General features: G+C 42.3%; 1 protein-coding gene across 9 annotated transcripts in view; it reads left to right on the top strand.

The window, feature by feature from the left end:
- Positions 1-24,465, top strand: part of NCAM1 (neural cell adhesion molecule 1) — a 103,373-nt gene that overhangs the window by 52,677 nt on the left and 26,231 nt on the right. For 3 of the 9 annotated variants that reach the window (XM_061368353.1, XM_061368355.1, XM_061368356.1), the window contains exons 2-15: positions 2,047-2,121; positions 3,670-3,888; positions 4,502-4,645; positions 5,481-5,618; positions 6,124-6,241; positions 7,482-7,651; positions 8,069-8,211; positions 12,879-12,908; positions 17,022-17,172; positions 17,755-17,939; positions 18,279-18,375; positions 18,974-19,144; positions 20,306-20,437; positions 21,647-21,661. In XM_061368353.1, the coding sequence (XP_061224337.1) occupies positions 2,047-2,121; positions 3,670-3,888; positions 4,502-4,645; positions 5,481-5,618; positions 6,124-6,241; positions 7,482-7,651; positions 8,069-8,211; positions 12,879-12,908; positions 17,022-17,172; positions 17,755-17,939; positions 18,279-18,375; positions 18,974-19,144; positions 20,306-20,437; positions 21,647-21,661 (1,788 nt within the window). The remainder of the gene's footprint in view (positions 1-2,046; positions 2,122-3,669; positions 3,889-4,501; positions 4,646-5,480; positions 5,619-6,123; positions 6,242-7,481; positions 7,652-8,068; positions 8,212-12,878; positions 12,909-17,021; positions 17,173-17,754; positions 17,940-18,278; positions 18,376-18,973; positions 19,145-20,305; positions 20,438-21,646; positions 21,662-24,465) is intronic. The other 6 variants (XM_061368358.1, XM_061368359.1, XM_061368361.1 and 3 more) reach the window with 2 other exon arrangements.

Below are 24,465 nucleotides of genomic sequence, written 5' to 3'. Positions count from 1 at the left end.
CACAGATTCAAAAATTGAAGTTTGGACTTTTGTTCAAAAGGTGAGAAGGCTTTTACAGCAGCAATTATTGGAGCCTCTGAACTGTAACAAACATTTAACTGTTCACCTAGGAGCTTTAAATGTTACTTAAATAAATTGTCATTTGGATGAGACTAAGGATTCTTGGTTCTGTACATTTAATTTCTAAACAAGAGATATCACTCACATGCTGAAGACAGGATCATGAAAGACAGGTTGACTGATAATTTGAAAACACTCTACAAAGGTCCCATCATTTAAAAGTGCCTGTATTTTGCTGATGCCCCCAGCTTCTGGAGTGTTCATACTGGAAACTACTGTCATACTGGAGTATTTGCATCACTGCACATTGCTGCAGCTGCTGCCCAAAGACATTAATTGAGTTTGTAATGTTGTCTATGCTCAAATCTAGTTCCATTGTAATGCAGAAGGAGATATGTTTTAGATAGTATTACAAAGCAGAAATCTGGTCTGGAGGAATTCAGAGGTCTGGATTTGAGAGATTTAAGATCTCTTTGTAGTACCTTTGCACTCGTTCCATACAGCAGAAACCTTCCTAGGAATAGCACCCCAAAACATGATTCTCAATGTAAAATTCAGATGTCGGAATGGTTTGTGGAAAAACAACAAAAATGAGCCTACAGATATGGACTGTATTGTCCTTGCTGCACTGAATGTAATAAACTGTTAGCCTTTTGTTATATTTGGCTCTTTGTACTTGCAGTTCTGTTTGGGATTGAGCTATATTAAAGTAGTATAGTTGAGAGAAATGAGATTGTTCAGAAATAAAACAGGATGAATGCAGGACCTATAGGGGCAACATGCAGTTAATTGAAAAGTGCAAAGAAGGTGAGAGAATACCATCAGACAAGGGATAGGAGTTAAATAAAGATGTCCAAAGGGAGATTGAAAACGTCAGAGAATCATTTTGTTTTCTTTCAGCAACAGTATCATCAAATATTCTTTACAGAATTATTATCTAACTTGGATTATTTTTAAATGATTCCTTCGAGGCAGTGCTGGATTCAGTTGTAGGGAGCACAGAAGGTACAGTATCTTTCACTGATTCCCCTCAATTCCAGAAAGGCATGTAACAGATGCTTCACTCAGGTCCATGGAACATCTGCTCTGTCTCTGCTGCCAAAACTCCTTCAGTCTCCTATTGAAAAAGGCATCAAATTAGCAAAAAATAAAATAAAATCAAGAAAACAACAACTAAAAAAGTTAATATAAAAGCAAATGCACTGATGCTATTCCATGAGGAGGCAGTGAAAGAGACCAAAATATTGCTAATACTTTCATTTCTGCTCTAGGAGGGAGTTAGGTGAAATGTGCTGGGATGAACTTGGAAGCAAGTCTCAGCCAGTACTGTGAAGGCAGAACTCACAAACTGTCAACAGTCATTGCCAGTATATACTGGAAGAAATTTCCTAGGTATGCTGTGTCTGTCATAAATGTCTCCAGTTTGCTGGCTATTTGGACTAGGTTTCTGACTGGAAGATCAGAGTAGGAGATCATGGAAAATCAAATACCCAGAGTATGCCCATGACTTCCATGCTGCATTTGTGATGGCTGGTAGCTGGGGCTTGTATGAATGCAGTATCATATAGAGCAACAAGTCTCCAAAGCAAAGATTTATTTGCATTTGCTGCCAGGATAGACCTTTGAGCCAGTTCCAGTTTGAATTCAGAGGAGTCTTTACAGGCTGCTTGATCTACTGATATGTACACCAAGCGCACTCCCTAGTATTACAGTGTAGTACAGATTTGAATGTAAACCAGCCCTCTGTGTATCGCTCCATGTGATTTTATAAGGAGCTGGAAGACACTCTGAATGTCAGTAACTTCTTTGGGGTTCTCAGGAGTCCATGGTATTGTATGTTCACTTATGAAGCCAAGAATGCTCCACCATGTGTTCTTCCATTGGATGAGTAAAGGAGCCATGTGGATTGGAAGGCTGGCAAAGATTTTTTTGTTTGAGACCCCTCCTGTTGTCTAACCATCTTCTGCATGCTCATTTCTTTTCCAGCCTCTCTACAAGTGGACATTGTTCCAAGCCAGGGAGAGATCAGCGTTGGAGAATCAAAGTTCTTCTTATGCCAAGGTGAGTGATGGCTTATGGCATCGGTTGTCTTTATCAGGGTTTGCTAGGAAGGTGACTCAATGTATTAACTCTGGGATAAAAGCTCCAGTGTCAGGTGTAGCTGCAGTATCTCTTGCTCTTTCTTTCTCATTTGTCCTTAATGGTTTATAAGATTGAGTGGAAAATGCAACACATGCTGTTTACTGGAAACAGTAAAAGCATTCTCCCTTGAGAGCTGGCAACAGAAAGCAGCTCCAGCAAGTGGATTTTAAAGTGAAAAAAAAACAGGTACAGAAATGTTGTCTTTCAGCTGAGCATTAACCACAACAATGGCACCTTGCGTCATTCTGCAGCTCTTTGATCCTTGGAATCTAAAATAAGCTTGTTGTTTTTCCAGTTTATTTCTCTAATCAACTGCTAACAGCAGTAATGGAAGTGCTGGGTGGCTTGAGAATGGCTGCCTCTGCAGCTAAGGTTTTTAATGCTGCTGAAAACCTGCATTTCTTGTGACACAATTTACCGTTTGCTCAGGCCACCAACTGCCCCAGGCTGCTTTCCTGTGCAACGTGGTGCAATGCTGACCTGATCTGTGTGCCCCAAAGCGGTTACCACAATTTTAGGGCATTTTTCAAATTAGCATCCACATGTCCTCGTGAGAGGTTCTCCTGAAAGCAGCTGGCCTGGTTTCTAATGGGAGAAACGAGTATGTTGGAGCACTGACATGATAGCATCCTGAAGCATGGCATAGAGCAAATAGGTGCTATCGTGAGCCCTGGGAGCCGGAGCTCAAAATGTGTTAGAGAGCCACACTTCCTCAGGAGCATACTAACTAGGGCAAGGAATGAGGGCATCTGATCCAGGAGTGCCTAACTGCAAAGTAATTTGTTTATGCCAGTGCTTTAAAAATGAAAGTATACTCTGGCCAAGTGCTGTTGTGATGATATTTGCATTCAGAAACTGTGGGATCAGTTAAAGGCCCTCCAATAATAGTTTGTCCCAAATACCAAAGCCACACTGAGGAATGCAGAGATGTGAGCTGCAAGAGACAGCCTGGAACCACTTATTAACAGTTCTGATTTACACTGAATGCGGCAGGAGGCTGAAGCTGATCAGTGCCAGAACTGCTGCTACAGTTCACTGTCACATTTTGGTATGCAAAGTAGCCCAGTGTGCAAGTACAAGTATTTATTAAAAACATTGTATTTAAAACATTAAAAACAAGTATTTATTAAAAACAATGTGAAGCAGGAAGAGATTCTTATTTTTCAGGCTGATCTGCATAGAGGAGGGACTGGGATATGGGATCTCAGGATGCATAGAAGGCCATTCTGGGCTGAAATGAGTGTACCCCTTTAGATTATAAAACCAACCTAATATCATTTTTGCAGGACAGCAGCTGACCATTCACAGTGCTGTGAGAGAGAGTTTTCTTTGCTTGCTTCTCAGGTACCAGAAGCCCTTCCCCTGAGTCAGTCTTCTGCATAGTGCTACTGGTTGTGTTTAATTCCCTCTGTGCAGCTTTGTCGGGAACTCATTTCAATTTGCTCTGTTTTCTTTTATTGTCCCTAGTGGCAGGGGAGGCCAAATACAAAGACATTTCCTGGTTTTCCCCTAATGGTGAGAAGCTGACGCCGAACCAACAGCGCATCTCAGTGGTGCGAAACGATGACTTCTCCTCCACCCTCACCATCTACAACGCCAACATTGATGATGCTGGCATCTATAAATGCGTTGTCAGTAGCATGGAGGAGGGAGACTCCGAGGCCACCGTCAATGTGAAAATTTTCCGTAAGAGACCGGCTTCGAGGCTATTTTCTGTTCTACCTTGCACATGTATGAGGCAAGATTAGGGAAGTGACCATTTTACCATACTAGAAAAGGCTACTTTTAAAGGGAAAGAAGGAGGGTGAAAATAAAGGGGGTGTTAAGAAGTTACAGCCTTTTCCTTTCTTTGTTTTCAGGGGTAAGTGGGAATTAGGATATGGATGATAGACATGTTATAAGACTAGTGTTCAGTAAAGAGGATCACACATTCAGAAGGGTTATAATAAACCGTCACATATTGTCCAGCAAAGCCATGACAGCAGCTCCTCCCCTTTCTGCCAGGAAGCTGAGCAGTTCCAAGCTGACATTTTCTCTTTGCATTGTAGACAAATCTGTGAGCTAGCTGGAATATTAATTTGGCTCACTGAAATGCCTGGGAGGCAGGGATGGAAAATGGGGTTCCTGTGATGTGTTGCAGTGCATTGAGTCAGGCACACCTTTATCCTTCCCTGAGAACAAGATTTCTGCAGAACATGTCCTCTGGGGTGTTTTTTGCTTTCCTGAGGCTTGAGTCAGGAGCACAGCTTTGAGGTGTGTCAAGAAATCTGCAGTGACTTTCTCCTTCTGTTGTTTTCAGAAAAACTGATGTTCAAGAATGCTCCCACTCCTCAGGAATTCAAGGAAGGGGATGATGCTGTGATTGTGTGTGATGTGGTCAGCTCACTGCCTCCTACCATCATTTGGAAGCACAAAGGCAGGGATGTTATCCTAAAAAAAGATGGTAAGGCACAAAAGGTGTCTCAGTCCTTGTCTGTCCAGGGGTCAAATGTCTGTTTCCCATCAGGGCTCAGATCAGCCTCATACAAGGCGTTCAGGAGAACAAAATTATGGCAGTCACAAGGGAGGACAGAAGCAATTTGTACGTGATGCTAGGTCTTAGGATGTGAACCTAGTTATTCCAGGTGCTGTGGTTTGGCAGTGGCAGGGCAATAATGTTCCCACAGAAAAGGCCATCAGGCTTTGATGCTGGGATGCTGAAAAAGATCTTTAGATAAAAGAAATGCCATCAGACAGAAAAGCTACATATTGTGACCCTTTCTAGTCTTCCTAAGGAAAAAGGGATGAAAACTCCCTGCAAGAACCTTTCACTTTCATTCAAAATGCTGCAGACTGTCATGCTCAGAGGAGCATTTTACTAGCAGAAGGGCTTCAGAGCCCTGACTCCAGTTGAGCCTTAGCTGTGTTTCTCATACCTACTTGATTCAGGCAACTACGCACGAGCGTAGTAAGACAAACTCTGCCACCCCGGGGCAAGAGGGGCAAGTTTCAAATTGCTTGTTGTCTGATACTGATTAAATGTAAATGTGCTTGTGTATGGGTGTTTTTTTGTGTGCACTTAGGGTATAAAAAAACAGAGCAGTTTGCAAACATCTGGTTTCTTTCTTGGCAATGTCAGGTCCAGTTACGGCAGCGTCATCATTAAGTGATGGGAAGGGAAGTTTCATTACACTAAACCTTATCTAAGCCTAAAAAGGGCAAGGAGAGGAGAAGAACTTGTTGCCTGCAGTGAGCTTTCCTGAGGATCTGTGGATGAACCTTCCTTTTGTCTTTTCTAGTTCGATTTATAGTCCTGTCCAACAACTACCTGCAGATCCGGGGAATCAAGAAAACGGATGAAGGGACATACCGCTGTGAGGGCCGGATCTTGGCTCGTGGGGAGATCAACTTCAAAGATATTCAGGTCATCGTAAATGGTGAGCAGCTTAGAGTGAGGCTAATATGGGGACAGCATATGTAGCACATGAGCTCCAGGCTGCTGATACAAATGTTACTTTAGATTCACATTCATGATTTGCTATCAGCTTACTAATCATTCTTTGCTGTGTCAAATAAAAATGTCCATGAAATTGACTGAGTCTTCACCACATGTTTATGGGAAATTACCATGTCAAGTGAAACCTTAAGTGTTTTATGACTTAGAGTGAGGTGTAGATCTTGTTGGGGCTCACAAATAGTTTGGTCTGCAATGCTGATGTTTTGTGCCTCTCCCCACCCCCTGCCCTACCTTCCTTCTGCTGATTGCTTTGGAGAGCTCAAGCATCAAAGCTGTTGATTGAAACCTGCGGGTGATGGCATGAGGGTTTGAATTACTAGGGGGATGTGTGTGTTTGTATTGCAGAGATTTACAGTGAGCCTTCCAGGGCTCATTCTTGCATCTTCTGTCCTTTCTAACTTGAATGTGGATTCCTTCTCTTCTAGTACCTCCTTCTGTGCGTGCCAGGCAGAGCACTATGAATGCCACTGCCAACCTCAGCCAGTCTGTCACCTTAGCATGTGATGCCGATGGCTTTCCTGAGCCAACAATGACGTGGACAAAGTAAGATGCTGTGTGCAGTGTCCTCATTACGTGTGCTGATTGTGTGTGAGCATGGATGTTTTTGCCAAACCAGGCAGAAGGGAAAACAACTTTTTAACTGGAATAAGATTAATTCATTTTTCTCACAAGGGAAAGAATGGCCTCCTAACAGAATTGCAGTTAGCTTGTTTTGGGTTAGCTCCCAACAGGCACACAGACACTCAATATGTGATGAGTAGGGATGGGGAGGAGAATCTGAAGGGTAAAATCCAAAAATTCGTTGATTGAGATAGATAAAGACAGTTTGATAGAGATAAAGCAAACTGTGCATGGAAGCAAAGCAAAATAAGGAATTCATTCAGTGCTTCCCATTTGCAAGCAGATGTTCAGCCAGGTCAGCTTTCCCAGCGCCCAGTTTCTTGTGCACCCCCAGCCTACTTGCTTAGAAGGGCAGCGTGAGAAACAGAAAAAGCCTTTTGACGTTGTGTGTATTTTAGCAATAGCTGAAACATCACTGTGTTATCAGTGCCGTTTTGGTCACAAACCCAAACCAGCACCATATGAGCTAGAGTGAAGAAAATTCACTCTGTCCTACCCAAAACCACTACAGATCCCTGGAAAAACAAGAACAACAGTAAAACCAGTGTTTTTTCACTGTCCCATTGCATCCTTTGTCAAGCTGCAAATAGAGATGAAGCTTCATGTTGATCAGACCTGTCTTGTGGGTCAGTTTATTACCATCTGTTCCATGGCGGGGAAATGTAGGCAAAAATGGATGTGTAATTTGCATTTGTTATTCCCAGAGATCTCATCTAAGTTGTTTCTCTTTGTTTCATCATGCCTAAATTTCACTGTCAGGCAGTGATACAGACTTTAGGTATGCTGTTGCTGAAACTGTGTAGCCTTTGGTAAAGATTACAAGAGCAAGTTGTGTTGTTGAAAAAGCTGCTGACAACTTGAAATACTGCCTTGGTATGCAAGGACAGAAGCCACCTTCAGTGGTGTTTATAGCTCTTACGTGTAGGCTATGGTGTGTGTCAGGAGGTGGAAGATTCAGCTGCCAAGAACCCTAAGGCAGGAGGGTTAGGAATAGATCAAAATGTAAGCTTTGTGGCTCTTAGGGAAAGGAAAAGATGGTGATCCCTCTTTACCTGAGGAATCTCAGTACAATAATGCAGTTCTAGCATTAGCAACAAGCCTAAAACAAGCAGCATTTGATTGCTCCTCCCCTCCAACAGTCAGTGTGCTCTGTGCTCTGCAGGGATGGAGAGCCAATAGAAGAGGCTGATGATGAAGAGAAATACAGTTTTAATTATGATGGGTCTGAGCTCATCATCAAGAAGGTGGATAAGAGCGATGAAGCAGAATACATCTGCATTGCTGAGAACAAGGCTGGCGAGCAAGATGCCACCATTCATCTCAAAGTCTTTGGTAAATATGCTTTTACTGTTCCTCCCTTCCCAATCCAGTTGGATATTGGTAGCTCACTAGTGCAAGCTGGAAGTAACCTGCTTATCCCAGTTAATACCTGATGTGGCTTATCCAGAGCTGCTCCTTTCCCAAGTAATGCTGTGCATCTTTGCCATCATGCCAGGCAAAAATTCTCTGTATGTTTCTGAAATAGATGCCAACTCCATTCTGCTTGCTCTCTGATAAAAGAAATTCAGTCCTGCATAGGGGGAGGTGTGAAATTGACATACTACTTGGAATATCTTCCAGGCCCCGAGGGCTGAATCCTAATCCACACAAAGATGTTGTTAAAAGGGCTTCAGCACTTCAGTGGGACTTGCTATAACTTGGGCAGGGAGGTGAACTCCACCCCACCACTGTGTTGCTTTTTCTTTTCAGCAAAACCCAAAATCACTTATGTGGAAAATAAAACAGCCATGGAGCTGGAGGATCAGATTACACTGACCTGTGAGGCATCTGGGGACCCAATCCCTTCCATCACTTGGAGAACTTCCACCCGGAACATCAGCAATGAAGAGAAGGTATAACCCTTCCCAAAACCATGATCTCATTTGCTGGGATCAGTGCAGCTTGTACCTGCCTGCCTCTGCTAATCCAGAATGCATGACAGTTGCATGCAGATGCACATGCAAGTCATGGTGATTTCCCTCTCTGTAGTGAGAGCGCTTGTGGCAGTCCACAGACTAACTGCTAAAAGGTCAGCTTCACAGCCAAAGTAAAGCTGTAGGTGTCCTTTTGTAGAAAGAACCATCTCAGTTTTATAACAACCGAGGATATGCTTTTTAATTCCTGCTGGTATCACAGCAGTAGGCCCTGGACCCTTTTCAGAGGAGTTTCCAAAGGGACCTACAGTTGCAGGAAGCTTGTGAAAGGGTTTTCCCCTTCTTTTTCCAAGCTGACATAGGAATGCGCGGCCTGATTCCAGTGCTGTCCATGCTGGCATCATGATGATGATATGATCTGGGAGGGTGGCAGGTGGAGAGGTGTGGGGTATTATCTCTGAAAGATGGCAGTGGACCAAAATGAGCCTGTTAATTCCTTCTGTACTGTATTCTAATACTGCATGTATCTGAAGCACAAAAGCCTTGGCTGCTTTTGTGTTCACCTGTTTTGTTGATCACATCAAGACCATTTTGTCCTTAAAGGCAAAAATAATTAGCAGTTTTCCATTTAAAAAAGTGCTTTTTTTTTTTTATTGGCCACAATTTCTCTTAACTAGGTGAGATAAAAGGGTGTGGTATTACTGTTGATATTTCATAATAGCTGCATAACGTGATCAGGAGCACAGTTTTGAGCCAAAGGAAGCCTAGCCAAAAGTTGGAATGTTATTGCTTAATCTTCTAATAACAAAATGCTTCAAGGCTCAGTTAACTTGGGCATATGGTGGTTCTGACTCAATATGAAGGCCAGTTGATAGACTATGAAAGTCTTAAAGTGACAGAGGTGCCATCCTGCACTACAGGCTCCTAAATGAGCTTTATTAATTGCCTCAGTGATGTTGTCTTTTCACCATGTTGTTAATGCGTAACTTATTAAAGGCTTCCAGCCTTAATTCTTTCTTAACATCTTTTGGATTTGAGGACTAACATAAATCCTTGCAGTGTTTAGAGAGAGGTTTCCATTGCCTTCAAAAACATGGCTGGAGGACCTGTTTTGGTAGGACAAGGTTATTTATGGTCCCATCTCTCTCTAGGAGAGTGATAGGAGGAACTAAGTGCTCTAGTGCTTCTAACACTAGAGTTCGGTTCACAGCAACAGGAAAGAGCTTTGAAAGGGAGAGGAATATAGAATCTGAAAGAATACTAAATCAGATAGAAGTTTGTCAGAGAGCCTGTTTGCAGAGAGTCCCATCTGTCCAGCTTAATTAAATTAACAAGATCTCAGTGGCAAAACTGCTAACCATTTTGAGACTCATATATCTTGCTTGATGCTGTTAAGTTGGTGATCAATATTAAGGAAAATGTTAATACTCTGATAGTTTCTTACATAAACTGGGGGCAAATTCCAAGTTTTGAGATACTACCACATGTTTTATGTACTGGTTCAAACCTTCAGAGCAAAGATGATGTTTATCATGTCCTAAGCACTTTTTGGGCAGGTTTTGTGTGTGTGTGTGTGTGTTTTGGTTTGGTTTTTACTTTTTCCCATTCTCTGTCATGTGCTATAAGTTTAGGTGAATGGTGTAGATATCCAGAAAATCCTCAGGTCAAGTTAGATTTGAAAAAAATTCTGTTACACGTTCAACTAAATGCATATATCCAGTTTACTATTGACTTACTTTCTCTGGGATTGCACAGGGAAATGGATGGTCTTTGGTGTAGGACAAACAATACTACTTTTAAAATATCAAGCCCTACTTTAGACTATGTTTTAGGGTACTTGGATGCATCTGTCTTGCTACATGTTGTTTACTTGTGTAGTTATAACTCAGGCCAGGTTTTAAAGGTCTAGAAGTGCCTTAACTCCTATGAACATTTGGTATTTCAGAAAAACCAAGCAAAAACCCCCAAGCAAAGAAGACCCCATCTTTGCTTAGTGGCTTCCCCCTCTCAATCTTTGTCCAAGAACAGAGACAGCCTGATGTGTGGAAGAGGGATGGGAGGTGTCTTAGGTTGACAATGTCACGATTGTTTCAACATTCCCACATTTCCCTGAGGAGGACCGTTGATACTCTGGCATGCATAGCAGAATAATCTTCTCTCTCTGGCTATACCTACATAACATTGTACCCCTTGTGCAGACAATATTTTGCTTTGAGAATGGTCTGTGAAGGTTTGAGTGAATACAGTCATTGTGACTGTGCTTAGCATGATCAGATGATTGGCAACTGTATACCAACACAGATGAGCAGACCAAACTTCCAAATACTGGCATGATGGAAGCTTCCTCTTACTAGTAAAATGGCAGCTTGTATTCTTCTGCCCTGTCAGTCTGGAATTCCTATGTATTACTACTGCAAAACATAGCAAGAGCTAGCAGGCCTGGAAAGTTATCAACGTGATGATTTGAAATGGCTTGGCTTAATCACCTGAAGTATTTTTTGCTGTGCCGTTATAGGGAGTAGGAATCCTTTCTCTTTGTGTGAGACCAGATGTAAAGCTGTTCAAGGCAGTATGCTATATTCCTTAGCACCTTTAGTATATTTCATGGCCTTTCAAGAGACTTTTCTATTGCTCTAGCAGAATACTAACTGTGATTCAGTTAATATAGTTTTGATGTGTTGTGTGCTGGTTTATACAAGTTTTCCATTTTAATGCAGACATGAGTGTATTTCCTGTCAGATTTCTGAAGGAGGTAATTGCTGAGTACTCATATACATGCTTTCATGAAACAGTAGTGGAGACAGCCCTAGGTTTCTTACCCAGCGGTATAGCTCCGTGTGTGAGGAGTGGGAGGGGTGCCAAGTGACGCTTGTGTTCAGGTCTTTTATCATCTTGCCAGAAGTGGCAGTAGGTATATCTGTGGCATAGGATCTCGCATAGGATTCCAAAATTTTATATAAGCTCCCATTTAACAACTTTCTTCTAAAGGGAAGATAAAATGCTAGCATGCATGAGGCTCTCGGTTCTGCTCTGTCCCCTGCATGATGCTGAGTAGAGATTGTGTGTCTCTTTGTCTTTGTGAGGGAGAGTTAGTATTAAATTATTCAGGATAGAGAATGTGGTTCTACCTTTTTCTTTTTTCCCCACACCGAGTGCCTTAGGAGTGTGGGAACAGGCCTTTATTCTCCTCCATCTTCCTTTAGATTGACAGGTACTGAACACCAAAGGATAAAAAGATGTTGTCTTCTTTTTTAATCCCTCTGTGCTGACACCATACTTTGTGAATAGGATTGAAAGGGGACTTGCATGCATATAAGCAAAGCAGTTCCCTTGGTAGCTTGATTTGCTCAGGTACAGAGAATGACTGGCACATCAAAAAGGGATTATGCTGAACTATTACAGTTGCTTGTTCATCTTTCAAGGAAGCTGTGCACAGCAGGATATATATATACACACAGTAATGATCAGATAATGGGGGTGTCCTACCCATGCAGGTGTTGGTGAGGTCCACTTCAGGTGACTTCACCTCAGGCCTCTAGTTAAAGCAAGTAACTTGCTTTTATCAAAGCAGGTCTAAATGAGGCTGTGTGTACCATATGTTAATACTCTCACGATATTCCCTGGAAGCACTGTGGAAATAATATTATGGGATTTTTTATTCTTATTTCCTAAGCTTTCATCTCCATTTCTGTAATGTCACTCTTGTGTATGCTGTTATACCCCCATGTCAGCAATGCTTGTGCCTCACATTCAATCATGCCATCATGGCTGTGATATTAGCAGGTGATTTTTGACTGCTGAACTGAAATGGATCAAGTTGCAATTGAAATAGAGACCAGAAGAAAAATATCTTAAAGATAAATTATAGGGGGAAAACAACCCAGCAACTTTTTGTCTTTCTGAACTATAGTGAATGTGGTCCAAATGGTTAATGGCTTTCTCTGAATGGGAAATGTATGTTTATTGGTAAGGTTTGTGCATGTTTCACATGTGTTGTTTGGTTGTCCCAAGTCCAGTAAGGATTGGGTGCACATAACCCTAAGCATAAGGAGCTGGATGTTATCATCTGCAGGTACAGGGTTCTACCCTGCTCTCTCCTGTCCACAGGGATTAAACTGTTGCAATGCTCTGTAGCTCAAGGTCTCCTACTCCTGGCACAGTATGCATGTAAGAATGTGTACAAATGCATGATCCCATTAAGGATATGAGTGTTAATGTTAATCACTGTGTGCGGGTAGCTAACAAGCCAGTCTTAGAAAACCAGTTCCATAACTATTTAATGCCACAGGTCATCAGAATCACTTCTCCAGTGTGCTTGGAACAGGTTTCTAAAAATAGTGAGATGTGACAAGGGAAATAGTCACTAGATATGTAAAACCAGAAGCAGTCTTTAGGTATCATTAGCCTTTGCTTAATCATTTAAGGACTAATTTATAGGTTATGAAATTTGAATGCAAAACTAAATGATGTTATAGTGGGAAATGGAAATTGTGATCACCCCACACACGTGAGATATACAAGTTGAAGCCTGCATGTGCACAGAACGCAATGTGGTGCATACAATATGATACCTAAAAGCAACCTTTGATAAACTTTTATTGCTTTTTTTTCCTGTTGTCGTTGTGTTCTATATCTGTTCTCTCCAGGCTTCGTGGACCCGACCCGAGAAACAAGAGGTATCAGATTACCAGACCTTTAGCAAACTTCTTAGTTAATTTGATTTTGGTTCTTTTTTAGGCATTACAGATTAACAGATCTCTAGTGCAGTAACCACGCCAACTAAACCAGCATTAATAATATGAACAGATTAAATATCAATACATAGAAGAAACAGCTTATAGAGTTAGAAGTTGCTTGCCATGTAGTAATGCATTTTTGGATGAGCAAACTAGCTGTGTTGGGAGTGAGTAAAAAAAACCAAGACAACTAAAAATAAAAGCAAATGTCAAATCTGACAAATACTGCTTTCACCGTGTCCTTCTATTCTACCAGTATGAATCATATCTCTCTTCTAGAGTTTTAAGAATTAGCAACAGTGTGTATTGTGAAAGAGTATTTTTTCCCAAAGATAGCCACTTTTGCTCCAGCCAACTCATCTGTTTGCTCATGGTATTATGTTCCATTTCAAAATCAATCCAGATAAATCCTTCACAAGTTGTATTTCTCCAGAAAATGCTCCAAATTTCTGTACTTTTATTTTTCCTTGATTTGCAGGGTCATTGGGGGGGTGGGAATAGTGTAGTAACTCAGTTTGGGGCAGTTAAGGTTTGTTGCCGTTTTATTTCACACTCAGTGCTGTATTTTAAGACTCACAACAACCTGCCTTTGCATGTCCCTGATTTGTAGCATTCCTACTTCAAAGTGGAACAGGAAGTTTGTTTCCGAGCAAATAATAGGCGTCGGGTAGAGAACAAAATTAGCTGTCAGAACTGGATGACTCATATTCATATGTTTAGGTGAATTTTGTGGAGGCTCTGGGTATCCTAAATTCTTTTTTATTTTTAAGCCAACTTAAAACTTAAAGACTGGTGTGGACTAAACAAAGTGAACCTTAAGCACCATCTGCCTTTGTTTCATATGGGGCTGAGAAGATACTGCCCATTCTTACTTCAGAATAATCTCTTGGAATAGGTGAATTGTGAAGTGAAAGCATCAGATATTCATACCACTTTGCCCTGGAGAATTTGGAATTTGAGTACTTGCATCTCTTCAGGCCTCATGTGAACTCCTATTACAGTTTTCTCGGCCTCCCCTCACTCCCCCAGTGTTTTCACTGCGCTTTCTGTCTCAAGCTTTTTATTAATCTGAGCATTAATACTACTAAGCTTGCTGTCTCTAAATTTCTTACTGTATCCATGTCTTAAAATACCCAAGTGAGATTCTGTGAGAACATTGCTGAAGCTAATTGTTGCAGCTTGTGTAGATATATCTTTAAGATAGCTGGCACAGGGTCTTTTAGCAGTGTATTGCAGCATCAGGGAGTTCAGTTCTCAGGAAGCTGAGTGAATACTTGGTATTGAGTGTTTCACTTTTATTAATGCGTTAGCTAGGTTAAAGTAAGGAAGTCTCCATGAGTTTCAGCCATAGCAGCATATATGGGTGTTAAGTTGTGCTTTGGAGGTACAACTGCAATGGGCTGCTTCTTCTCTAAGCCACTTTCAGCTCTACTTACTATACACAGTCTATCATTTGATGAGAAAATGAACATGAGCCAGCAGTGTGCACTTGCAGTCCAGAAAGCCAACTGTATCCTGGGCTGCATCAAAAGGGGCATGACCAGCAGGTCGAAGGAGCTGATCCTGCCCCTTTACCCTGCTCTTGTGAGACCTCACTTGGAGTACTGTGTGCAGTTCTGGTGTCCTCAACATAAAAAGGACATGGAACTGTTGGAACAAGTGCAGAGGAGGGCCACGAGGATGATCAGGGGCTGGAGCACCTCACGTATGAAGACAGACTGAGAAAGTTGGGGCTGTTCAGTCTGGAGAAGAGAAGGCTGTGTGGAGACCTCAGAGCAGCCTTCCAGTATCTGAAGGGGGCCTATAAAGATGCTGGGGAGGGACTCTTCATTAGGGACTGATAGGATAAGGGGTAATGGGTTAAAACTTAAACAGGGGAAGTTTAGATTGGATATAAGGAGGAAATTCTTCCCTGTTAGGGCGGTGAGGCACTGGAGTGTGTTGCCAAGGAAGTTGTGAATGCTCCTTCCCTAGCAGTGTTCAAGGACAGGTTGGACAAAGCCTTGGGTGAGATGGTTTAGTGTGAGGTGTCCCTGCCCATGGCAGGGGTTTGGAACTGGATGATCTTAAGGTCCTTTCCAACCCTAACTATTCTATGATTCTGTGTCTCAGTTCACCATTCTAGTCCTGCATATACTGGAGAATTGTTGAAAGTCATATTACCAGCATACACTAACAAACCCCACATTGTCACCAACAGATGCTAAAATACTCTCTTAGAAGCAAAATTACACCTCGGTTACACCAGAAACTGGTGATGCCTTTCTGGTACCTGAGAATTAGTGCAACCTTACAAATATTAAGAGCTGCAGGTGAGTTCTGGTTAGCGCAGTGCAGGCACAGAGCTAGGAGAGACCACTTGTCTTCCTCCAATGGAATTTATAGCAGTGGTCAGGCTTTCAGGGTGTAATGTCCACGTTGTTTTGTAATGATGTGTGGAAAGTGGGTGAGGTGAAGATACAACTGTATGAAATTAAGTCATGGATACTTCTTTGTGAAAAAACTGCAAAATCCAGAAGGTGGAGGGGAGGGGTTGAAATGCATTTCCCACTTGTCTCTTTTCTTCCCCTTTGGCATTGAAGTACTGAAATCTAGGCCAGCTTTGTACATCCTGACTATGTGCCACGTGGTATTGTCTGAATTTGGAGAAAAACACCAGCATGTATCTTGGGATAAGTTGTAGTAATTGGCAATATAGAGAACCATCATACCCTTTTCTGTAAAGTGGCAGTTGCTATGCCATGAGTTCTGTTGACTGTGTCCCTTACCTTGTCTCCCTCTTGCTGTGAAGTGGTTTTTTTTATCCACAGTCCTCAAAATCAAAGATACTAGGAGAAGGGATGACAAGTATATCTGTATCTGGCTCAGTTTCTATCCTGTGTCTCTAATAGCAAGGAATTATTAGCATGTGATGGTGTGAAATATGAATAAACAAAACATGCTTTCTTGGGTAGTCGTTTTTGTCTTCATTTTCTTCAGTTGAGTATTTTTCCAGATCTTTCTTTTTTGTTCCTTTTGCATTAAGAAACAGAGCTTCATCTTCAGAGTCGTTTGCATTACTTGTAAAGTTATCATTTTACCATGACTACCTAGCACTCTTTTGTTTGTGTTAGATGTTGACAAAGTGGGGAAAAGGCAAGTGACACTGGATGTAAATTACCTTTGCTGTAATGATCATAGGCTGGTATTTTGCTATTTTTATACTAACAGAGTTTATACTAACATTTACTAGTAGAAACTCCGTCAGTCTTGGAGGCTGAGACTACTGACTTGGAACAGAAAGAGACTTCAGGCCCAGAGGATCTGACCAATTGAGACCAGTAGAGATGGACTTAGCGCTACAGCTCAGTGTCTTTGGCTGTTTAATATATCCCAGGGCTTTTACTTATAATCTCAGTTCTTCTCCTCTATCTTCCAGGAAAATTAAGTGTTCTTGGAGCATTAATTGCATTAAGTCTGCCAGGCAGCAGCAGCAGGCACAGCCATGAGGATGAGAGTTCCTAATTTATTCACTTGTGCTTGTGCCACTTTGGCAACAAGACGAGAGAGTTGGTGCTGTAAAGCTTTCAAGCTGAAGTACAAGTACAAAAAGCTTGCACAAGCACCAGGGTGGAGGGATGAGCCCATGGCCTCATGGAGCACTTGGGCTTTGGTCACAAATTGGAGAGAAACACAGTAGCCATCGAGGAGGTTTTCCATGAGAGCATGTGGCAAAAATTGGCGAGAGCTGGATCTGTACAGTTCCCATTCTGGGAAGAAGTTGACATTGTCTTCAGACAATTAGCATCTGATACTTTGGTCCTTTGTCTCCTTTTTTTTCCTTTGCCTGAGTGCTTTGAATCACTGCAGTTGGTCCTGAGCAACAAGAAATCTTCTTGTTGCTTTTGGAAATGCCTCTCTTGCCCATGACTTCACCTGGCCTCAGGTGATCACTTCTGAAGACATCAGCATTAGAGGGCTGGTGAGAGGTAGACTGGCACTTGTTCCCATCCCTTTATTCTGCAACCACAAGCTCAGTGCTCAGCCTCTAATTCTCTTTTCCTTTCTTGCCAGACCCTGGATGGGCGCATCATAGTACGTAGCCATGCCCGGGTGTCATCCCTGACTCTCAAAGACATTCAGTACACAGATGCCGGAGAATATGTATGTACAGCCAGCAACACCATCGGGCAGGACTCCCAAGCCATGTATCTTGAAGTGCAGTGTAAGAAGTGGAGAATGGGGTGGGGAAGGTGTTCACGTATTTAGAGGGGGGACTGTTCTGGTTTCCTGTGATGAGACTGAGGCACTTACAGCTAGGGACATGTTGTTTGAGTAGTGGGCATGGGAAGCAGCTGGGTCTGAAATCATTTTGTTGGAGACATGTTGATGTGTGCATACATGTAAATGTTTGCTGTAGCTATCTCCAGCTGGGATACTGTTTGCACTTTGGGAAGATTCCGGGCCATGAATCTGCTGCAGTCGCATTTGTTGGGTGCATCATAGTTCTTCCCTAGGGGAACTTCCTGGTATACAGTTCCCTAGACGCATAGCATGCTGTCTGCTCTGCCTCCCACACTGTATTAGGAGCAACCTTTGGGACTGATTAGCATTCCTTCTTACATCCCTCATCAAGACATTGCTCACCCCACCCCCGATATAAGAAGACAGTTCCCATTTCCTTAGAAGATTCCCTTCCCCACATTAAACTGGACCCAAGCCAAGGGATCCTTAAAGTCAGGCGGATTGGGCTACTTTAGGAGATTTTGTGGCTTAAATTGCCTTTTCAAATGTGTCTGTCTTTCAGATGCCCCCAAGCTTCAGGGCCCCGTGGCTGTCTATACCTGGGAAGGGAATCAAGTGAACATCACCTGTGAGGTATTTGCTTACCCCAGTGCTGTCATCTCCTGGTTCCGGGATGGACAGCTGCTTCCCAGCTCGAACTACAGCAACATCAAGATCTACAACACTCCATCAGCAAGCTATCTGGAGGTGAGCAAAAGCAAGGAGAGGAGAAGGCACATGCAGCCAGGAAGGTTCATTACTATCAAACAATTGATGTTGCTGATGTTGAAGGAGTTAAGTCTTTTGTCATAGCTTACTGTGAGCAGACAAGTTGCATGGTGTTTCAGGCACATAATTGCTAAGAAGATTGGATAATAAAAGACACCACCCCTCCTTGCCTTTGACTTTTTGCCTGCTGCAGTGTTGTCCTCTGTGGACAGCTATCAGAGTGTTAGCACATGTACTTCATTGTGGCTTCTCTCTCCTGCAAAATGCAGAGTGGAAAGTGTTTTCTGAACTGAGCATGAACCTTTGTTCCTTCCATAGGTGACACCAGACTCTGAAAATGACTTTGGGAACTATAACTGCACTGCTGTGAACCGCATTGGCCAGGAGTCCTCAGAGTTCATTCTTGTGCAGGCAGGTGAGCATCCCAGGCGGGGAGATAAGGAAATGCATATGCATAACGCTGTGTTCCTTAATTTCTGACAGCCATTGCGTATGTGCTTAAGTGTGCACGTGTGCTTTTCCACATCAAAGAAATATCCCTACTAGTACAGGTCGTGCAAGTTGGAAACCTTAGAGCACTGTGTGGCAACCAAAGAGGCCCACTTTCTCACTGCATGGTAGATTGGAAGGGCCTCTGGTGTCCTCTCCGGGCTGCCATAAGGACCCATTTAGGAATGGTCAAGCTACGCATTGGACTGCCATATGGAAGACACTGTAAGGATAGAGTAGCAGCTAGGATGCTCTTGCTGCTCTGCTCTTGTTGTCCTCTTTTGAAGAAGGTACTCTAACTCTCTAGCCTTTTAGAGGAGGGACAAGATGGTTTCTTTGCTGTCTAATAAGCACTTCTTAACAGTTTTCCTTTCCTGAGGGGGGCCTCAGGCCTACCCATCTTCTCTTCTTTGTGAAGCCATGACAAGGGTACGTTTGATATTCCCAGTTTTCTGTTTTCTTTGCCACTGGAGCTTATTTCCTGTTGTCTTCTGCATCACTGGTTATTTTCCTTCCTTTCCCAGATACTCCGTCCTCTCCTTCCATTGACAGAGTGGAGCCGTATTCCAGTACTGCCCAGGTGGAGTTTGATGAGCCTGAAGCTACTGGCGGGGTGCCCATCCTCAAGTACAAAGCAGAGTGGAGGGCACTGGGCGAGGGAGAATGGCATTCGAGGCTGTATGATGCAAAAGAAGGTAGGGTGATAAAATGTTACTTCCCCCACCTGCATCTCAAAAGGCTTTATTTCCTTTAGGGAAAAACCGGAGTGGAGGGTTCCTTAACTTTGTAACTTCAGCTCCTAAGTTAAGGTCCCAGATAAGTTCTTAAAGCATTTGCTTTACAGTGACATATTTAATTTCCAGTTGATAGCTGATAGCTCTATGTATGTGACAGCCTTCACTGTCTACAGAGCATGTGTGGCATCACTATGTTCATCTTTTCCTTATTCACACCATTCTGTCTGAATGAGGTGAAGAACCCGGTGCCTGGTATTGAATGAGGTTTCACTTCCTGACTGGGGAGTGACTGTGTGCTTCCTAAGCTTTCCAAGCCTTGTCTGTCAGCTCTTCTAGTTACCCTTCAGTTCCCTTTGGAACATAAACCCTCCTATTCCGGAAGCAAGTCTAACTCCCATTACACTGTGAGAATACATACTGCTTAAAATGTATCCTTAAGTCCAGTAAGCCACAGGAATTTTGATTTGGGAGGACTATGAAGATTAAAGTTCAATTTCAGAGCTGAATCTTCCAGTCCTGGCTGGAGCCAAAATTCTTCTTCTAAGGTCTCTACTGGAGTGATCTGATCATAGCTGGAGTCATGTTTCTTTTTCCCATTTTTCTCTTTGTGTCTGTGCAGGAAAAATCGAGCTTATTTCTTTGTTAATACCACAGTGACCCCACAGCAGGTTCTTTCCATCTCTTACGTTGTGTGTGACCTTCTTATAAATCATTAAAGTGGAGGGATGGGTGTCTCTCCTTCTAAGGGCTTTGCTTTCAGTGGGATGATGCAGCCCAACAGATGAGTAGCTTTAGGTGGGATGTCTACTAAAGTTAGAGCCCCACATGACAGTGGTCTTGAAGAGCATAATTCAGGGCACAGGCCAAGGGCTGATGCCCTCTGGTGTCTACCAAACACTGCTATATCCCTTCTACAGAGGCTGTGGCAATACACCTCTCTAATCAGCAGGTTGACACAGGTGGTAGCTGTGACCTTTCACTTTGTTTGCACTGTTTATGTGAGGCTGGTCCTATTACGTGTGGCCAACACGGCTTAGTATACTGTAGAAACATGGCATTTGTTGTTGACCTAAAGCCTGAACGTTTTCTTTGCTTTTCCTGCTCTCATTTCTGCAAAAGCGAATGTGGAGGGCATGATCACTATCACTGGCCTGAAACCTGAAACAACCTACTCTGTGAGACTGTCTGCTGTCAATGGCAAGGGCGTGGGTGAGATCAGCCTGCCATCCGACTTCAAGACACAACCAGTTCGTAAGTAAAACTGAGTCCTCCCTCTCCTTCTCTGGTTCTCTTTCCTTGCATCTCTCCAGGAAACTTCTGCCATGCATGAATAACACCTTTTTCTCTTGCAGAACTTACCTTTGTTTTATTGTGATTTTTGGTTGTAATGAATTTCATTGCTAATTAAAAATCTTTGATAGGAGGCAGGGGAGCTATTTTACCTGCACTATTTTGTGCCATGGGTTACTATTATAAATTTTGTATTGTCAAAGAGAAGGGGCTATGCAGTGGGAAGTTGTAATAAGCAAAAGCAGTGAGTTGAGAAGGGTATTGGTCATAGAGAATGTAGCGTCATTGCCACAAGGCAGGTTTTTTTGCAAATCAAAAGTTAAGAGGTTCAGCATAGGACTGGCCGTGAGCTGTGGAAGGAAGGGAAAGGGATTTCTCTTGTCTGAAAATCAGTCCTTTAAAATTCTATGCAGCATGCAGGGTAATTTCCACAGCCTCTTGTCTACTTCACTTGGCTAATCAGGATGCTCTGATTTGGCCTTTCGCTCCTGTTTCAACCAGAAACAAGAGAGGCAAGAATTAAAAACCAGAGAGAAATTCAAGACAGGAAGGAGAAAAAGAGGGAAAAACAAGTGTAGAGTGCACAGGGGAGATGTGATAGAAACAGGCCAGGCAGAGGAGATCTCTTATCCTTGTACACAGCCTCATCCAGGTAGGGAACTGTATTCAACCACCTGCAACCCCTGGGGTTCTTTCCCATTCCACTTGCAGTTAAGATCTACAGTCTATTCTTTCCACTATCACACCTATACTTGTGTATCTATTTCATAGCTCTTCACTATGCAAGATCTTTTCCTGAATTCAGAGCTAGCAACAGTCCTAGCCCGTGTATGTGCATGCTTTGAGTCCATGTGATCCGTGCATGGTCTTGATTTTGTGTGCCAAATTCTGCCTCACTAGAGTTGCTGAGCAGTATGTGACAGTATACACATCTTGATTCTTGGAAATCCCAGGCCCTCTGCCCTAAGCCAGCCCTCGCAATTGATGTCTGGTCTGTTGTGATAACTCCTGTAACCTACCCCATTCCCTAGGGTTGGATTTGAGACAGCTGGTGGCATTTGGATTTTCCAGCTCTATGTTCTCTATCGCCTCATCTTTCTACATTTATTTTTTGTTTTTCTATCTCCGTCTTCTCTTTTTGTCTGTGTTCCATCCATGGAAAAACTGCAGGCATCCCTCACCCACGTAAGTGCCTCTCTGCATTTCTTTCACTCTCTTTTTATGTTTCTAGAGTGTTCCTCTAACATACATAACATTAGCTTTTAATCTAGTACCTTTTCCTCTCAGGATGTTTAGAAATGAAGTAACTGGTGCTGTCCACTTCCTAACAAGACTGACACAAGAATAGCTGTCCCACTATGGGTAATACTGCTCTATTTAGAAGAGAATTAGGGGTTAACATCTTTGTCTTTGCTGTAGAGCATGCAATTCCAATATTTAACTTAGTGATTGTCTAATAATAATAGTTAGCATGGTGACTAGAGAATGGAGTAGTGGAAGGCTTCATTTTTTATGAATCAATTAAATTTTTTCAATTTTTAATGAAATTAAGTTATTCGAGGGAGGAAAAAAATAATAAATCAGCAGGAGGAAGTTTTAGCTAAATTGCAGATCTGGTTTAGACCAATTGAAAACCAACAAAAAACTTCAGAATTTTGAATATCTTCATGATTTTGACAGCAAAACCTTGAAGGAAAAATTCAGGTTTTGCCTCTTCTCACTTTTTACTATTCGTGGTCTTTGGACAGTCTTCCAGCACTTGTGTAGATTGTATACTCAAGCAAATAAACCTCATACTAAATAAAAAATGCATGTTTTCCCCTTCCCAAAGCAAAGTGAATTAGAGATTTAATGGATATGCTTATTGTCAGCTGGGTTCAGTGAAACATTTTATGCTCCATAGCTTTGTGCCTTTCAAATTGGAGTTAATCAATAGTAGCTCAAATAAAGTGAGTGTTATTCTGTTTATCATATGTGTCCTTGTGGTGAACAGTTGATATTCCCAAGATTACGTCATGAGCAAGCTTTATGAAGCTGCTGTCACTTTTCTTTTGAGATTTCTGAAGCTAATTACAGGATTTGAATGCTGTTTTTCCTTAAGGATTTTATTACATTAAAGCTTGGATTTGGTGGACCTCTTAACATTATGAATGGATTGGTAGTCAAGATGGGTGAATGAATGGCCAGATGAATAGACAGATTTGCAAATTGCAGTAGTTACAAAGAGTCAACTGGGAGCCATGTTTCCAGAAGACATGCACAGTCCTTTGTCTTAAGTTGCTTGGAGCCTGTTAATTTCAGTAGAAGTATTATATGCTTTACATGAAATTAATCATGGTTAGTATTATAACTTTCAGGCAAATGATTTGGTAGGCCCTTCTGAACTGGACATAGTCCATGATACGCAAGGGAGATAAGGGTTTTAGGTGTTCAGTCCCTGTACAGATCAGTACCACAGGAAAAGGGAAAAGATCCAATTAAGAAGAGAGGAAAAAAGAGCATTAAAAGCTTTGTTTCAGCCACATGGACACGTCTGTCTGCCAAGCCTCATGTTCGTCACTTGGGGACAGGTACGTGGATTTGAAGAACATTAAATCACGCTCGTAGTAGAGTTTTTTTCCTTTTTGGTTTTTTTTTGTGGCAACCAGCCATCAGTCAATCTGTAGTCCCTAACTCTGCTCCCTTGTAGGGTAAGTTCCAGTTCTTTTTTCTTCATTGTGCCTTGAGCTGTGATCCTTCCGAGCATTCAGTTCTCTGATTCTTTCTCTGCTCTCTGGGGTTCTCAAAGCCCATCTCAAACCATGGACTGGGTTGCAGTGGTGGAAAGGCTGTTGGTACAACAGAAACCTTTTTTCCGTCTGTGCTGGAATTCCAGTTGCACAATGTTACCTTTCATGGACAAAGTCAAAAGCAGAAAAACATTGGGTGTCCCCATGTGTGGTGTGATTTGAAGATCACAAAAATGTTTCAGAAATTTTACAGGAAAGAATATAGAAACCGTGTTTTGACACCAGCCAAAACCTGGTGTTTTCCCACTAGGTAAAATAATGAGTTTTCCTTACCCTGTTATTTAAAATGTCTACTTGAATGTGAGAATTGACACTCTTCTTAAATGTTTGTTGGGCTATGTCCATACTGTTTTGGGGATTGGGTTATTTTTTTTGGTGGGGTGCTAGGCTAGCACAGATGAGAATTGTGGGGTTGGGAGGGTATCTGTCTACCTTGACCTGGATTTGTATTTTTTGCAACAATTTGCTGGGTTTCTGCACTTCCTGCTTTTTATAAACCTGAAGACAAACAAAGGCTGCACGCAGACCTAGTGTAGGGCTTCCTTTTGAGTCCCAGCTGTTTCTTGCTGGTTTGCAGGTGGGACCCAAATGTGTGTTATGCCACAAGAGTGTGTGTGTGCATATGGTGTGTTTGGGTTTGCTATCAAAATACCTTTTTTTTGTACAAAAAAGCAAACCAACAAACCACTAAAGTAATCCCCGAATTCCACTACATCCTAAGCTGGCAGTAGAGTACTTAGCAATGGCCTTCGCCAAAACAGTAGGTACGTACACTGTGTTTTGCTTACATATGATGCTGGCCAGCATCTCTGCTGGCCCTAAATGGCATTGGTTTGAACTCCTGGGAATGCTGCTGAACAGTGGTGTGTGTTCAGTGATCCTATGTGATCAGAAAGCTGGTCTACAGCAAGAACTTGCAGAGGAGCCAAAACGCAGGTCTGATGAAGCGCATTCACTTACTTTGAGTTCTATGGGCAGAGAGGCTTGATCTGACAAAATCTTACCAATTTGTGTTTTAATTTTCTGTCTTTTGGCAATAATTAATAGGAATCCACTCCCTTCCTCACCTTCCTTTCTCTTTCTTTAGCAAGTACTGCTGCACCCACTTCCCGTTTAGCAGACAGTGAGTATGGTAGAAGAAGTTGTTGTCCTTGTTCCAATTTGCTGTGCATGCTTCTCCTCACTGAGTGTGATGCAGTC

Source organism: Neopsephotus bourkii, unplaced genomic scaffold, assembly GCF_033783945.1.
Source record: "Neopsephotus bourkii isolate Nb327-2 ecotype Australia unplaced genomic scaffold, CSIRO-AGI_Nbou_v1 NB_1433, whole genome shotgun sequence".
Lineage (NCBI taxonomy): Eukaryota > Metazoa > Chordata > Aves > Psittaciformes > Psittacidae > Neopsephotus > Neopsephotus bourkii.
The sequence above is the reverse complement of the archived record's forward strand: the minus strand, read 5'-3'. Positions and strand labels throughout refer to the sequence as shown.